Genomic DNA, 18,348 nt, shown 5'->3' on the forward strand with positions numbered 1-18,348 from the left:
CGAAACCGGTTTGCCTCAAAACCAAATTTGACAAGGGATGACGGAAAATTGTTCCAATATACACCATTTATCCACCCTGTCGGAAAATCAACCAAACAAGATAAGACTTTTAATCAGTCGAATTTAATTTTTTATTTTTTGTAATGGTCAAATAAAATACATACAAAATAATTGATTAGATAAAACATACACCGTTTGGTAGGATATTAATCACAGTTTCATTTTAACATTGCATTTTAATTTTATTAACATTTTTACAGTGGTGAGATGGCGTAAAACTAAGTAAAAACGGTTTTTAAATTTGATAAATTTCATAAAAACATACATAATGAGATAATTCAGGGGCACAGTTCTAATTTTATATGCTATGTTAGAGTAAAATGGTAAATATTAAGTAAAGAATCAAATTAAATAATAATATGAAACGTTTTGAAGTCTATAAAACAATATTAAACATTTTCTTTTGAAAAGTGTTTGTTTAAATAATCTATACATTTTTTCTTTAACATATAATTGCTGCAGCTGCAACATTGCTGATTTGGTACCTATCTAGGGTTAATGCGCCATCCGGGTTGGTGTCAAAATTCTGTATGTACAAAATTCTAAAAACAAAATTCTGCTTTTTAAAATTATGCTTTTTTAAAATTCTGCTTTCTAAAATTCTGCTTTCAAAATTCTGTATTACAAAATTCTGTATTAAAAAATTCTGCATTACAAAATTCTGTATTACAAAATTCTGTATTAAAATATAATGTTAACAAAATATAATGTTAACATAATGTTAACAGAATTTTTTTGCAATTTACAAAATTTTTTCACCCAGAATTTTGTAATACAGAATAATGACACGCTCCCACGCCATCCAATACGCTTTTAAGTGGTTAGCCAATTTAATTTTTTTATTCTTGGAAGCATGAAAAGTGTTTTTGTCACACGATATGTCCGGAATGTGCTCTTCCTCATCTGAACCACTGGAAATAAAATTGCACTTATCTTCTGGAGAGGAGTCATTTATAGGAATTTACTCTTCCTCATCTGAAGCACCGGAAATAACACTGCACTGATCTTCAGGAGAAGAGTCGTTTATAGGGACATTTCACTGCAATCGGGCTACTGCAAGTGATTTACGATGCTCTACTAGGAAATTTATTGCTTTTTGTTTTTTTATTGGTTTACTAAAATTTTTAGCGCATTTGTATGCAAAATATAGAACAGTTCTTCCAAAGAGTTGTTAAACTTTTTTATAGTCGCTAAACTACTATTTTTTTATTATGCTCAGTTGAGCAGAGCTCACAGAGTATATTAACTTTGATTGGATAACGGTTGGTTGTACAGGTATAAAGGAATCGAGATAGATATAGACTTCCATATATCAAAATCATCAATATCGAAAAAAAATTCGATTGAGCCATGTCCGTCCGTCCGTCCGTCTGTCCGTTAACACGATAACTTAAGTAAATTATGAGGTATCTTGATGAAATTTGGTATGTAGGTTCCTGGGCACTCATCTCAGATCGCTATTTAAAATGGACGATATCGGACAATAACCACGCCCACTTTTTCGATATCGAAAATTTCAAAAAATCGAAAAAGTGCAATAATTCATTACCAAATACGGATTAAGCGATGAAACTTGGTACGTGAGTTGAAGTTATGACGCAGAATAGAAGACTAGTAAAATGTTGGACAACGGGCGTGGCACCGCCAACTTTTAAAAGAAGGTAATTTAGAAGTTTTGCAAGCTGTAATTTGGCAGTCGTTGAAGATATCATGATGAAATTTGGCAGGAACGTTACTCTTATTACTATATATCTGCTTAATAAAAATTAGCAAAATCGGAGAACGACCACGCCCACTTTTTAAAAAAAATTTTTTTTTTAATTCAAATTTTAAAAGAAAAGTTAATACCTTTACAGTATATAAGTAAATTATGTCAACATTCAACTCCAGAAATGATATGTTGCAACAAAATACAAAAATAAAAGAAAATTTCAAAATGGGCGTGGCTCCGCCCTTTTTCATTTAATTTGTCTAGGATACTTTTAATGCCATAAGTCGAACAAAAATTTACCAATCCTTGTGAAATTTGGTAGAGGCTTAGATTCTGAGACGATAACTGTTTTCTGTGAAAAAGGGTGAAATCGGTTGAAGCCACGCCCAGTTTTTATACACAGTCGAACGTCTGTCCTTCCGCTCGGCCGTTAACACGATGACTTGAGCAAAAATCGATATATCTTTACTAAACTCAGTTCACGTACTTATCTGAACTCACTTTGTATTGGTGTAAAAAATGGCCGAAATCCGACTATGACCACGCCCACTTTTTCGATATCGAAAATTACGAAAAATGAACAAAATGCCATAATTATATACCAAATACGAAAAAAGGGATGAAACATGGTAATTGTATTGGTCTATTGACGCAAAATATAACTTTAGAAAAAAACTTGGTAAAATGGGTGTGACACCTGCCATATTAAGTAGAAGAAAATTTAAAAGTTTTGCAGGGCGATATCAAAAGCCCTTGGAATCTTGGAAGGAATACTGTTCGTGGTATTACATATATAAATAAATTAGCGGTACCCGACAGATGATGTTCTGGATCACCCTGGTCCGCATTTTGGTCGATATTTCGAAAACGCCTTCACATATACAACTATGGGCCACTCCATTTTAAAACCCCCTTTAATACCTTTAATTTGATACCCATATAGTACAAACACATTCTAGAGTCACCCCTGGTCCACCTTTATGGCGATATCTCGAAAAGGCGTCCACCTTTAGAACTAAGGCCTACTCCTTTTTAAAATACTCATTAACACCTTTCATTTGATACCCATATCATACAAACAAATTCTAGAGTCACCCCTGGTCCACGTTTATGGCGATATCTTGAAAAGGCGTCCACCTATAGAACGAAGGCCCACGCCCTTCTAAAATACTCATTAACACCTTTCATTTGATACCCATATCGTACAAACCAATTCTAGAGTCACCCCTGGTCCACCTTTATGGCGATATCTCGAAAAGGCGTCCACCTATAGAACTAAGGCCCACGCCCTTTTAAAATACTCATTAACACCTTTCATTCGATACCCATATAGTACAAACAAATTCTAGAGTCACCCCTGGTTCACCTTTATGGCGATATCGATAAATTCGATTGAGCCATGTCCGTCCGTCCGTCCGTCTGTCCGTTAACACGATAACTTAAGTAAATTATGAGGTATCTTGATGAAATTTGGTATGTAGGTTCCTGGGCACTCATCTCAGATCGCTATTTAAAATGGACGATATCGGACAATAACCACGCCCACTTTTTCGATATCGAAAATTTCAAAAAATCGAAAAAGTGCAATAATTCATTACCAAATACGGATTAAGCGATGAAACTTGGTACGTGAGTTGAAGTTATGACGCAGAATAGAAGACTAGTAAAATGTTGGACAACGGGCGTGGCACCGCCAACTTTTAAAAGAAGGTAATTTAGAAGTTTTGCAAGCTGTAATTTGGCAGTCGTTGAAGATATCATGATGAAATTTGGCAGGAACGTTACTCTTATTACTATATATCTGCTTAATAAAAATTAGCAAAATCGGAGAACGACCACGCCCACTTTTTAAAAAAAATTTTTTTTTTAATTCAAATTTTAAAAGAAAAGTTAATACCTTTACAGTATATAAGTAAATTATGTCAACATTCAACTCCAGAAATGATATGTTGCAACAAAATACAAAAATAAAAGAAAATTTCAAAATGGGCGTGGCTCCGCCCTTTTTCATTTAATTTGTCTAGGATACTTTTAATGCCATAAGTCGAACAAAAATTTACCAATCCTTGTGAAATTTGGTAGAGGCTTAGATTCTGAGACGATAACTGTTTTCTGTGAAAAAGGGTGAAATCGGTTGAAGCCACGCCCAGTTTTTATACACAGTCGAACGTCTGTCCTTCCGCTCGGCCGTTAACACGATGACTTGAGCAAAAATCGATATATCTTTACTAAACTCAGTTCACGTACTTATCTGAACTCACTTTGTATTGGTGTAAAAAATGGCCGAAATCCGACTATGACCACGCCCACTTTTTCGATATCGAAAATTACGAAAAATGAACAAAATGCCATAATTATATACCAAATACGAAAAAAGGGATGAAACATGGTAATTGTATTGGTCTATTGACGCAAAATATAACTTTAGAAAAAAACTTGGTAAAATGGGTGTGACACCTGCCATATTAAGTAGAAGAAAATTTAAAAGTTTTGCAGGGCGATATCAAAAGCCCTTGGAATCTTGGAAGGAATACTGTTCGTGGTATTACATATATAAATAAATTAGCGGTACCCGACAGATGATGTTCTGGATCACCCTGGTCCGCATTTTGGTCGATATTTCGAAAACGCCTTCACATATACAACTATGGGCCACTCCATTTTAAAACCCCCTTTAATACCTTTAATTTGATACCCATATAGTACAAACACATTCTAGAGTCACCCCTGGTCCACCTTTATGGCGATATCTCGAAAAGGCGTCCACCTTTAGAACTAAGGCCTACTCCTTTTTAAAATACTCATTAACACCTTTCATTTGATACCCATATCATACAAACAAATTCTAGAGTCACCCCTGGTCCACGTTTATGGCGATATCTTGAAAAGGCGTCCACCTATAGAACGAAGGCCCACGCCCTTCTAAAATACTCATTAACACCTTTCATTTGATACCCATATCGTACAAACCAATTCTAGAGTCACCCCTGGTCCACCTTTATGGCGATATCTCGAAAAGGCGTCCACCTATAGAACTAAGGCCCACGCCCTTTTAAAATACTCATTAACACCTTTCATTCGATACCCATATAGTACAAACAAATTCTAGAGTCACCCCTGGTTCACCTTTATGGCGATATCCAGAAAAGGCATCCACCCATAGAACTAAGGCCCACGCCCTTTTAAAATACTCATTAACGCCTTTCATTCGATATCCATATAGTACAAACAAATTCTAGAGTCACCCCTGGTCCACCTTTATGGCGATATCTCGAAAAGGCGTCCACATATATAACTAAGGTCCACGCCATCTTAAAATACTCATTAACACCTTTCATTTGATACTCATATCGTACAAACAAATTCTAGAGTCACCCCTGGTCCATCTTTATGGCGATATCTCGAAAAGGCGTCCATCTATAGAACTTAGTCCCACTCCCTTTTAAAATTATCATTAACACATTTCATTTGATATCCATATCGTACAAATAAATTCTAGAGTCAGGACTGGTCCACCTTTATGGCGATATCCCTAAATGGCGTCCATCTATAGAACTATGGCCCACTTCCTCGTAAAATACTCTTTAATACCTTCCATTTGATACAAATTTCATACAAACACATTCCAGGGTTCTTTTTACAACATGGAGATTTTCCCTTACTTTGTCTCCACAGTTTTCAACTGAGTATGTAATGTTCGGTTACACCCGAACTTAGCCTTCCTTACTTGTTTTCTTATAGCTATTATAATTCAGTAGGATAATTCTTTCAATTCCGTATCGTCTTTTCACTGGATTTTCGAATTTTTCGTATAAATTGATTAGTATTTCTGCCAAAAATAAAGCACTGCCTTTCCCCCTTTTTTTTTTTTGTTTTGCATTAAATAACAAAATACCATTTTAATTAAAAGTCTTTATGAATCACTTTTTTTCTAGCTGGCTTGAGGTCTGAGTTGAAATAAAAACACAAGGGTTTTTTATATATTACCAATATATTTCGATTACACACGGTAATCGTCTTCAGGGTGAACACTACAAAACATAAAAACAACAAAATAAATAAATAAATAACAAATTTCCTAACATACAAATTTAAAAAAAATTATAACATACATTTTTTACACGTGTGTATCACTTGACGTGGAGTTTATCACTGATCGTTTGTTTGTCAACAAATATCTATAGAAGCTAGCAGAGTTATCTACGTCCGTTTTATAGTTCATTCGTTTACTGGTTGGTGTGTTAATAATGTGAAGCATTTCCAGAGTAAATCGTTTTCTGTAATGATGTTCTTGTTGAAGAATAGTAGCTTTGTCAAAGTTTGGTGAGTGGGAGTTTTCAGTACAGTGGGTCATAAGTGCAGTTTTTTGGTTTGCAGTATGTTGGCAATATTTGTAATCCGATTTGTGTTGCGCTAGTCTAGTTTTAAGTTTGCCTTTTGTTGTTCCAATATATACGCTGTGGCATGGTTGGTTGTTTTTTCCATTGCAAGGAATTTCGTAAACTATATTGCTTTTTTCTGTATGTGGAATTTTTGATTTTGTTTGATTATATATGTTTTTTAATGTATTTATCGGCTTATGGGCTATTTTTACTTCATCTTTGTTGTAGCAGTCTGATTTGGCCAATCGTTCCGACAATTTTGGCACATAAGCTACTGACTTAAATATTTTCTGCGGTTTTTCTTTTTCTTTTTCTTGATTCTTTTCTTCTTGATATTTATTTAAAAGTGTTTTAATTATGTTTTCAGGAAAATCATTTCTTCTTAACAAAAGTTTTATTTCGTTTTTAATTTCCTCGTGGTAAGTGTCGTCCGTAATTTCTAACATTCTTCTTATACAGCCCATTGCTGTATTCATTATCATCGTCTTTGGATGCTTTGAGTAAAAGTTGATGATTCGTCCTGTTGATGTTGATTTCTTATACCACTTTAACTTCAATTCGCTTTTGCTTCTAATAACAACTGAGTCAAGATATGGTAGTTTTCCGTCTTCTTCAAGTTCCATTGTAAAATTTATATATTTATTGAAAGAGTTTAGTGTGTCTAGCGTACTTACGGACGACACTTACCACGAGGAAATTAAAAACGAAATAAAACTTTTGTTAAGAAGAAATGATTTTCCTGAAAACATAATTAAAACACTTTTAAATAAATATCAAGAAGAAAAGAATCAAGAAAAAGAAAAAGAAAAACCGCAGAAAATATTTAAGTCAGTAGCTTATGTGCCAAAATTGTCGGAACGATTGGCCAAATCAGACTGCTACAACAAAGATGAAGTAAAAATAGCCCATAAGCCGATAAATACATTAAAAAACATATATAATCAAACAAAATCAAAAATTCCACATACAGAAAAAAGCAATATAGTTTACGAAATTCCTTGCAATGGAAAAAACAACCAACCATGCCACAGCGTATATATTGGAACAACAAAAGGCAAACTTAAAACTAGACTAGCGCAACACAAATCGGATTACAAATATTGCCAACATACTGCAAACCAAAAAACTGCACTTATGACCCACTGTACTGAAAACTCCCACTCACCAAACTTTGACAAAGCTACTATTCTTCAACAAGAACATCATTACAGAAAACGATTTACTCTGGAAATGCTTCACATTATTAACACACCAACCAGTAAACGAATGAACTATAAAACGGACGTAGATAACTCTGCTAGCTTCTATAGATATTTGTTGACAAACAAACGATCAGTGATAAACTCCACGTCAAGTGATACACACGTGTAAAAAATGTATGTTATAATTTTTTTTAAATTTGTATGTTAGGAAATTTGTTATTTATTTATTTATTTTGTTGTTTTTATGTTTTGTAGTGTTCACCCTGAAGACGATTACCGTGTGTAATCGAAATATATTGGTAATATATAAAAAACCCTTGTGTTTTTATTTCAACTCAGACCTCAAGCCAGCTAGAAAAAAAGTGATTCGTTAACAAAAAGGTCGCCAAAATCAAAATTTATAAAGACGGAAGGCACGCCGTATACATGCAACAATAAAATGGATTATACTCAAATCAAAACCAACAGCAACAACGCCAGAGCATTAATAAATAAATTACAGTATATTTCAAAAAAAGTGGTAAAGCAAAAATGTAATATGAAGTTCCTTTTAAAGTGCAGAAAATCTAAGTTAGTTCCTAATTTTATTAAAAATTCTACAAAATGTAACAGCTTGTTCATATTTGATCGTTATACACAAACAGACATAGACAGAACATTAGATAGACATACATACTGTTTTCACACAAAAATCCTTAGTCTGCTAATAAAACAAAAACACAACATACTAAAAAGACAGCAGCAACAGATGGAACAAACAAAAACAAAACTTAAGGAATATCTAAACGCGGGAGATTTTGAGAAATTACTTCAAAGTGAAACAAAAGTCGCAAAAAAACTCACAACAACTCTAAAGAAACGACAAGAAGCAAAACACGACAAACTGCGTCAAAATGGAAATCATCTCTTTGCTGACAACAATAAAAATGAAGGTTGGTTCGTAAACAAAACGAAAGTCGAGTTTCCATCAGACATACAAACGCTTTTGACAAAAGGTCCAAAATTTGCGCTTCCAATCGAGAATACAAAATTTCCTTTATTCAAATATATAGCTGATGGAGAGAATCTTGTACAAACAATTAAAGTTAAAGAGAAACAAGTTGAAGCAAGAACAAAACTCTCATTACTTATAAAAGACCATACAACAACAAATAGGCAAAGTACAATAGATCGTGCAATAACTGATACAGTGGGACGGACTCGGAAATTTCTTAGTAAAAATAAAAACATTCGTATATTAACATCTGACAAAGGCAACAAAACGGTAGCTATGGATATAAGTGACTACAATAAGAAAATGGGCGATATATTAAACGACTTGACAATGTATAGGGTTCAAAGACAGGACCCTACATCGAGACTACAAAGCAAAAATAACAGTCTGGTCGACAAACTTTATAAATTGGATTTAATTTCAAAAATAGAGAAAAATAAATTATCTACAACAACAGCTTTACCTCCGAGGATATATGGACTACCAAAACTACATAAGGAAGGAACACCGCTCAGGCCAATCTGTTCGGCCACTGGATCGCCAGCACATAGCCTATGCAAATATATAGCAGATATATTGAAAAACGCAACAGCAAACTCGGCATACAACATTAAAAATACACTTGAGTTTAAAACAAAAATTAAAAACACCTACATTTCTGACAATGAAAAGCTAATATCTTTCGACGTAATTTCCCTGTTTCCCAGCATTCCCACACAATTGGCCCTTGAGATCATAAGAGACAATTGGATGAAAATAGAAGAACACACAAATATACCAAAAAAACTGTTTATGGAAATACTTACGTTTTGCATCGAAGAAAATAGGTATTTCAAATTCAATGATATATTGTATACACAGCTAAAAGGATTGCCGATGGGATCCCCAACATCACCAGTAATTGCCGATATAGTGATGGAAAAACTATTAGAGAACACAACAACGAAATTAGCAAGAGTACCCAGATTACTCACAAAATATGTCGACGATCTATTTGCTATAATACACGAAGATGATGTAAAAAGTACGCTAGACACACTAAACTCTTTCAATAAATATATAAATTTTACAATGGAACTTGAAGAAGACGGAAAACTACCATATCTTGACTCAGTTGTTATTAGAAGCAAAAGCGAATTGAAGTTAAAGTGGTATAAGAAATCAACATCAACAGGACGAATCATCAACTTTTACTCAAAGCATCCAAAGACGATGATAATGAATACAGCAATGGGCTGTATAAGAAGAATGTTAGAAATTACGGACGACACTTACCACGAGGAAATTAAAAACGAAATAAAACTTTTGTTAAGAAGAAATGATTTTCCTGAAAACATAATTAAAACACTTTTAAATAAATATCAAGAAGAAAAGAATCAAGAAAAAGAAAAAGAAAAACCGCAGAAAATATTTAAGTCAGTAGCTTATGTGCCAAAATTGTCGGAACGATTGGCCAAATCAGACTGCTACAACAAAGATGAAGTAAAAATAGCCCATAAGCCGATAAATACATTAAAAAACATATATAATCAAACAAAATCAAAAATTCCACATACAGAAAAAAGCAATATAGTTTACGAAATTCCTTGCAATGGAAAAAACAACCAACCATGCCACAGCGTATATATTGGAACAACAAAAGGCAAACTTAAAACTAGACTAGCGCAACACAAATCGGATTACAAATATTGCCAACATACTGCAAACCAAAAAACTGCACTTATGACCCACTGTACTGAAAACTCCCACTCACCAAACTTTGACAAAGCTACTATTCTTCAACAAGAACATCATTACAGAAAACGATTTACTCTGGAAATGCTTCACATTATTAACACACCAACCAGTAAACGAATGAACTATAAAACGGACGTAGATAACTCTGCTAGCTTCTATAGATATTTGTTGACAAACAAACGATCAGTGATAAACTCCACGTCAAGTGATACACACGTGTAAAAAATGTATGTTATAATTTTTTTTAAATTTGTATGTTAGGAAATTTGTTATTTATTTATTTATTTTGTTGTTTTTATGTTTTGTAGTGTTCACCCTGAAGACGATTACCGTGTGTAATCGAAATATATTGGTAATATATAAAAAACCCTTGTGTTTTTATTTCAACTCAGACCTCAAGCCAGCTAGAAAAAAAGTGATTCGTTAACAAAAAGGTCGCCAAAATCAAAATTTAAAAGTCTTTATGTTATTGTTTCTCTATAAAATACTTGTTTACGAGATGTTACCAAATAAAGACATATACGTACAATCTTTAGTGCACTTTTAACTTTTAGTTCAAAAGCGCATGGAATATTTTAACTCCCGATTTTTTTACGACCTTGTCTTTTATGTGGAGCGAAGAAGATTAGAACCTTACCCCTGAATTATCTCATTCTGTATATTTTTAGAAATTTAAAAACTGGTTTTACTTAGTTTTACGCCATCCCACCATTGCAAAAATGTTAATAAAATTAAAATGCAATGTTAAAATGAAACTGTGGGTAATACCCTACCAAACGGTGTATAGCTTATCTAAACCATTATTTTGCATGTATTTTCTTTGACCATTACAAAAAAAAAATAAAAAAAAAAAATAAAAAAAAAATTTACTTCCACGTATTAAATGTCCTTGAAAGGACAATCGCAGGTACAACATTTATATGGGCAATTTACTCCTGACTCCAATCTAAATAAAAGTCCTTATGTCATTAGTTCTCCTAAAATTACTGGTTTACGAGATATTAGCCAATAAAGACGTGTACAATTTTTTAGTGCATTTTTAGCCTTTAAGTCAAATTTCACTAAAGATGACCAGATATTTTTATAGATCTTATTTTTTATCCCCATTCTTTCATAAAATGCGTGAGGAGCGAAGAAAATTAGCAATTTATTTCTGTGGGTGTTCTAATATACATACAAAAATACCAAGAAGGAACTTTTGTTTAGGAATTTTAACGAAATTTTTAAGGAAGGAGTAATTTTCATTCTTAACCATTTAAGTTGCATTAATTTTACATCACGCATAAATATGTATGTACTTAAATACATATGTCAAGCTGATATGGAATAATAATACAAACATACATCCATACATACATAAATGCATTCCCGAAATTAAATAACGCTGGCTTTTTTCATTATTTATGACGCTGTCCCACTTAAAGCAAGTTTAACGAACAAATACACGTACTGAATTTTTTGGAAAAAATGTTACTTTTGTTTTAACAATTTTGCTTAAATAAAAAAAGGAATCATTTTTTTTTATGCAGAACTAACGTAAATGTTTCACAATTTTAAAAGAAATAATAAAATCGATCCATCCCTGACATTACTTACTACATTTTGTCAACTTGCCATTCCCCTGTAATATATACCTTCAAATTATACTGAAAATGTTAATCTCACGAAGCCGAGCTTTCAAATGCAAAAACCAGTTTTAAAATCGGAGCATTCTGTGTGAAGCGATGGGGGTACAACGATATTTAGCTACTTTATTTTCTAAAATTTATAAAAATAAATAGATAAAGATATATCGTAGATTATACCACTTAGATTAAAATTTTCTTTAATTATGCTTTGAAAAACGTATTTTGTTGGAAGCAGAATTAACTGTGGACTCTTTTCAATAATAATTTGTATATATATGCTTTTTGGTTACAAATAGTTAAGAAACCCGTTATACAAAATGAATCCACATATATGTATATATAAATTTAAAAATTATACATTGTTAGAAGCGCAAGAATGTCCTCTTTCTGGTGACATGGCAGTTTTGTTCTCAGAACAAACAGAAAATTTGAGGATAGATTTGAAATTTTAAGTATGCAGGGTTTGTGTGCTGGATTAGACCTACGACTTGAGGTATATTTCGCATGCCTAAGCGTACTTCCGCCCCCTTTTAGCAGCTTCAACCCATCACTAAACGACTAATAAAGTTAAACTTTCTCTGAAAAAGCGGGCCTTAGTAACCAATGGCTTTAAGGTTCATGTGGACAAGTTATGATATACCATGACGGCCTTGGCCAACTTAATAATTGCAACTTTAAACTGACCGTTTAACCTTCTGTTTATTAAACAGCTGCTGGTAAATTATTTGATATACATCAATAAAAACCGGTTTCATTGGATGAGTTGAGATGAGCTGAGGTAAGCCCATTTAACTTTAAGTAAGGCGGGCCGATTTAATAAACCTTCTTTGATTCAACCCGATAAAGCAACATCAATTAAGAAAAACGTTTTTTCAATTAGAAAAAAGTTTTTCAAAGGGAGGTGACCCGTCGGTAGTTGTTTGGCTAGCAAACACTCCGAGTGTATTTCTGCCATGATAAGCTTCTCAGTCAAAATTCATTTGCCTTGCAGCTGTCGTTCAGAGTAGGCATAAAACATGTACGCCCCGTCCCGCCAATATATGTATGTACGTAAAATTTAAATACCACGATGCAATTTGAAAGATAAGCTCGGCTTAAATCCCCTCGGAAGTCAACCACGCGGTTTATCTAATTGTGCCCGAGAAATGTTAGTTTGGCAGTAATGAAAACACAACTGAATCCAATAAAAATGGATCTGAGATGACACTCTATTGAGTTTAGTCGAACAACTTTTCTCAAGCTTTCAGTTATACAAAGCGACACTTATGCACATTCGGCTGCAAGAATTTGGTATGTGCTGTTAAAGGTGCAGACATTGGTGCTTTATCGATAACCCTATCGGTAACCTTATAACAGCTGATTCGACCAACCTTATGGGAATCAATGCAATCGATTATTGGTGCCGCTAAGGTCGTAACCGTATCGTAGCCAACCAATTGGTTTTTGGTTTACCGTCGTAACGATAAACAGCTGACTACGTTAGGGATACGACTACAGCGATACGACATACGACACCAATGACTCCCGCTTAAAGCAATGGCAATTGGCTGATGTTGACGCTTGTGGCTTGGCAAGTTACTTTACTTCTGTGGTTAATGCAAGTTTTTGGTAAATTTTTAGGTTCCTTTTTTTCGCAAGCATTACATTACCTTTGGTTTGAAAAGTTTTTATATTCTTTGTCTTAACTTTTGCGGAAAAGTTGCTTAGCACGTTGATGTAAGGCTTTAAGAATGCCCTTTCTAGCTTTAATACGGCGCAATGTTTTTCATTGCGAGTGCGTGAGTATAAAAGTGACATCTTAGCACTTTTAAAATAAAAAGTTATCTTTTTTTATATCATATCCATATTGATACATGCATTCATGTTGCAACTTAACTTCTGTCGGCTTCGTCAATTTGTAACGATGCCTTTTTTTAAGTATTTTGGTAGTATCTACCGGATCCTTCGGTACGGTAGGCAAATACAGTATCCTCTATATCGCGTCTGCCACCAAAATGTGACAGTTAAACATGGCTCACGGAATATCAGTTTGAAGAAAATAATAAAATAATTTCAACATAAGTAATAAACAAAAAGATTTTTAAAATATTTTTTTAAACTACAAACCACAATGCTACTACTGATCGCAAGTTCACTGCTGTAGCGAAAAGAGGTGTAATTTTGTGAGTCGTAAATCAACTGCTTTAACTCGATGGAAAGTCTCTTAAAAACTAATTGCAAAATTCTCCCCTTGGCCCGGGCGTTCCCTAGCGGAGGTTGCTGTGATAGTCATCCTTCTTCCTAATTTGTTGATGTTTTGTGTAAAAATACTACACCAGTTTGCAAATACTGAAAAGTTTGGCCGACAGCCAAGGTAAAAAATTTGGAAAATTTTATCACGAATAAATTAACTGTTTACTTTTCATGCACTACCTTTGACTCCAGAGACATTGATTTAAATAGATAACAATATGTTTGTTTGCATAACTTTGCAAAAAATATTCGCACGGCCATGCAAATCTGAGGTTATGCTTTTCTTAACGAGCTTCGTTAGTCTTCCACGAGAACAACTGAAAAGTGCTAGTCTTCTTGCACCTATTTTTTCGCCATAAGGTTTGATCAACTTGACATATTGCCTTGATATTTAATACACCACTTTCTATTGAAACAAAAAGGATTTTATAAAAAACAAGTAAGGACGGGACTGTCTTCGGATTTGCCGAAGACTTCATACCTTTCATGAATGGGGCTGAACAATAATCTTATCCCGTTCGTAATCTCCAAATAATCGGATGTATAAGATAAGAAATATATATTGAACAGATGTACATACCTAAACGAATTTTAAGATAAATATAAAATAAAAAATGGCAAAAAACCCCCTTATCTGAACGATCGGTTGTGTGGGATATATATTATATATAGCTCCGATCGAAATGATTTTTACAGGATATCTTATATGATATATTAGAATATATATCACCAAGTTTCACGTTTTTATATTGGAAACTAAGGGAGAAATGGTCAAAAATCTTTCTATCTGAACGATCGGTTATATGGGATAGTTATATACTATATACATATAACTCTGCTCAAAGTGATTTTTTCAGGAAACCTTCTATGATATATTAGAATAAATATCACCAAGTTTAACGTTTTTATATTAGACACTAAGGGAGAAATGACCAAAAATCTTTCTATCTGAACGATCGCTTGTATGGGATATAACTATATATAGCTCCGATCAAAGTGATTTTCTCAGGATATCTTTTATGATATATTAGAATATATATCACCGAGTTTCACGTTTATACTTTCTAAATTGCGGCAGGAATGACCAAAATCGTCTTATCTGAACGATCGGTTGTATGGCAGATATATGTTATAGTGGTTCGATCCTACCGGATCCGACAAATGTCTAATATAATACAAAAATACATCCTTGTGCCAAATTTCATTGAGATATCTCAAAATTTGAGGGAGTATTTTGCGTTCAAACAGACCGACGGACGGACAGACGGACGGACAGACGGACATGTCTATATCAACTCATTTCGTCGCCCTGATCAATTCGGTTTACTTAATGGTGGGGCTATCTTCTATATTTCTCAACGTTACAAATATCGGACCAAATTTAATATACCATTTCATGTTCATGAAGGTATAAAAATCTTTTTATTTGGATTAAATAAAGAAATAAAAGTCCGGACTTACATATCTTTTATTACCGGACTGATAAAATAAAAGTCCAGATTCTATAACTTCTTTCAGACTATAAAACTAAAATTACGGAAATCAAGTTTTCTGAAGGAGTATTCTTATAAATGACAGGTTATGTCCCTGGTTCATACAAAAGTGTTGAAATTTGTTTTTTACTCATTCTGCTAAACGTCGGTATCACATTTTCACGTAACTGTGACATAATCAAAGGCAAATCTGGTGTCAGACAAAGGTAAATTGTATTCAGCATTGATTCTGCATATTTAGTAATTCTAGCTTTTCTTATTTCTTTGAAATAAATAAAATGCAAAAATTTTTCCGAAACATTCCAGTGTACACACATGTATCTATTTATTTACTCAAACATTGCAAATTTATTTATATTTTCATACAACGGGTTTGATGAGTTGATAAGACGACAACGAAAAATTGCAACTCATTTCTTAATATCTTGTCCTGGGATCACATAAAAAGGAAAGCAAACAAATCCACAATCTGATGTTAAAACGTCTATGCGTGAGATTTAATGGAGGATACACATTTACATATGAAAATGTTTTTTTAATAGAATGTTTTTACCATGTAGCGATATTGGAACAATTCCCATTTTATGCACTAGTTCGGTATTAGTTCTAAAAAAGGTAAAAGTTATATAAGTCCTAGTATACATATAACTAGATTATTGTCATGTTCGTACTAACTCCCAATCGGCAATTATATAACAAGATATTCAATGTAAGTTTTTCTTTTCGACAATTGGTAATGATGAACAAAGTTTAGAGATGTTGATTTTCCCCTAAAAATGAAGGTCCCATGGATAAAATATACTTATACTAACACTAGTGAATTTATTTTAGATTTGTACAAGTGTAAATGTGTTTTAAGATATAAAATATAAAATAAAACAAAAAAAATAACTTTTATATAATTAAACTTTAGTCTAGCTGCATAGCTTTTAAGAAGTTTTTACCTCTTATTGCTTCTGCGCCCCCTCTCTCTCCCAAAACTGTCTAAAAATAGGAAAAAATTAATTATGGAATATGAGAAATAGATAAGACAAGTTCTATTACAAACAAAAAATTTACACCCAAAATAGAATAAGAGGTTGGTCTCAGTTTTCTTGGAGGCATTTGAAATTAACCCATAGCCTAAGTATGGAAAATTTTACTTTGCTATAATTCGGATGTAACAGGATTGTCCAAATTCGTGTAACGTGAGTGAATTATATCTATTTTTTATTTTTCTTAAACACAAAAAAAAAGCCGATTTTGAATTTTGGTATATGTTATAACTACTCAAATAATTACAATCAACGTTCCATTATTAAAATTCAGTTAAAATAAGTTTCTACGGAGAGTTTTTAATTTGCCAAATACTCTCCTAACTCTTTATAAAAATTGTAGTTAGCTTATTTTTTCTTTCAATTTGGTAAGGACTTAAAAACGGCAAGCAAATTGAAAACGTGTCCACCAATCCTCAGTGGACTTCTGCCGTCTATTCATCACTTCTCCAATCAGCATTTTCAACGTTTGCTTTTACTGACAAGACCAAATTCAAAAGCATGTGATGCAAGAAGAGAGTGTCCAGTGAGAATACCAACCACCAACTTACAGTCCTCTCTTTTAATTGATAGGGATAACTTCCTCTGTGTAAGGTTTTAAGTCGGCATATGATCTTAAACACTTTGCAGTCCCGCCCTCAGTTATAAACCTTTCCTGCTCGACCGATTATGTGCATCTCTCGCCTTCTTCTAATCGCTACCAATTTGAATGGCCTGTCTACGGTATAATCTTCGAGGGATGCGCCCTTTTCAGCCAGATCACCCGCTTTTTAATTTCCATCTATTCCTATATGCCCAGTAACCCAACATAGATATATATATTATCCAGCACTCAACCTGTTTTGGTCACGGGTAGATAGAAAAAGTCTATTCCCCATCTACGACAAATAATCTCCGTCAATTAGATATGATAACAGGAGATTGAAACTCAATCCCCTTAAATATTATTTTAAGTACACAGAACAATAGATATACTACCGTATCGTATCGAAATTCGAGCCCCTACATACCAAGCTCGAAATTTAAGCTTTTCACCTAGGTGATACGGAAACTTTTATTAAATTTTAAATTGTTAGCTAATACATTTCTTCCGTTTTGCAGTATTTTTTTTTTTTATACAATGTACACTCTGACAATTCTGAAAACTTAATTTTGTTAAATTTTGTAGGAGGTAAAATTGGTTAGTATAATAAGGATACCATACTTATACTTATACATTTAGGCGTAGCAAAAGGAACTGTCTTATACAATTCATTAACGGATAATAGTATTTTATTCATAGAGCAAGTTCATACAAAAAAGTGCAGTTCATCCCATATAAAGAGATCAAGAGTATCATTGGCAACTCATCTCTGATTCATTCTAAACTAATCGAATTTTTTGTTGATCTGTATCTCATTCCCACCGCCCTTATCCGCAGCCATCATTCTTGCAACAATGTTTATATCAGTGTATTTATCCTCCATTGCCTAGTATTGGCATCTAAAGCGCCTTATGTCACTTCTACCACTTTGTTTTTTTATTTGTTTGCAATTGTTCAAAGGGGTGTGTATGTAAACTTACATCAATTTTCAACAGTGCCCTTTGTTCGTAGGCATGTGGCCGGTGGCCGATTATCAAGATTGCCCTTTACATTTTACAGCCATAAAAAAGATACGAATATGACTAGGTAGTAATTTTTTGAGATTTTATTGTAACCAAATAGTCGATGGCTGAATTCACTGGAATGAAGTATACATATCTTTTCCAGTATTTGTGTTTTACATTTATGATATACTATCTCTTTTAGCAATACGTCATGCAGACTGATTGCTTTTGTGACTGATTGCCTTAGCACGCATAGGATATCGCTTGGGGAGAAAATAAAGGTTTTTT

The 18,348-nt window shown here is 33.4% G+C and overlaps 1 protein-coding gene across 1 annotated transcript; it reads left to right on the top strand.

Annotated features, from left to right (window-relative positions):
• The first annotated feature begins 6,866 nt into the window (after nucleotides 1–6,866).
• LOC137254182 (uncharacterized) lies at nucleotides 6,867–17,959 on the top strand. The gene is made up of 3 exons (XM_067791912.1): nucleotides 6,867–7,529; nucleotides 7,611–9,462; nucleotides 17,894–17,959. The coding sequence occupies exons 2-3, from the start codon at nucleotides 7,795–7,797 to the stop codon at nucleotides 17,957–17,959; spliced, it is 1,734 nt and encodes a 577-aa protein (XP_067648013.1). The 5' UTR covers nucleotides 6,867–7,529; nucleotides 7,611–7,794.
• The last annotated feature ends 389 nt before the right edge of the window (nucleotides 17,960–18,348 follow it).

Source organism: Eurosta solidaginis, chromosome 5 (genome assembly GCF_040869045.1).
Source record: "Eurosta solidaginis isolate ZX-2024a chromosome 5, ASM4086904v1, whole genome shotgun sequence".
NCBI lineage: Eukaryota > Metazoa > Arthropoda > Insecta > Diptera > Tephritidae > Eurosta > Eurosta solidaginis.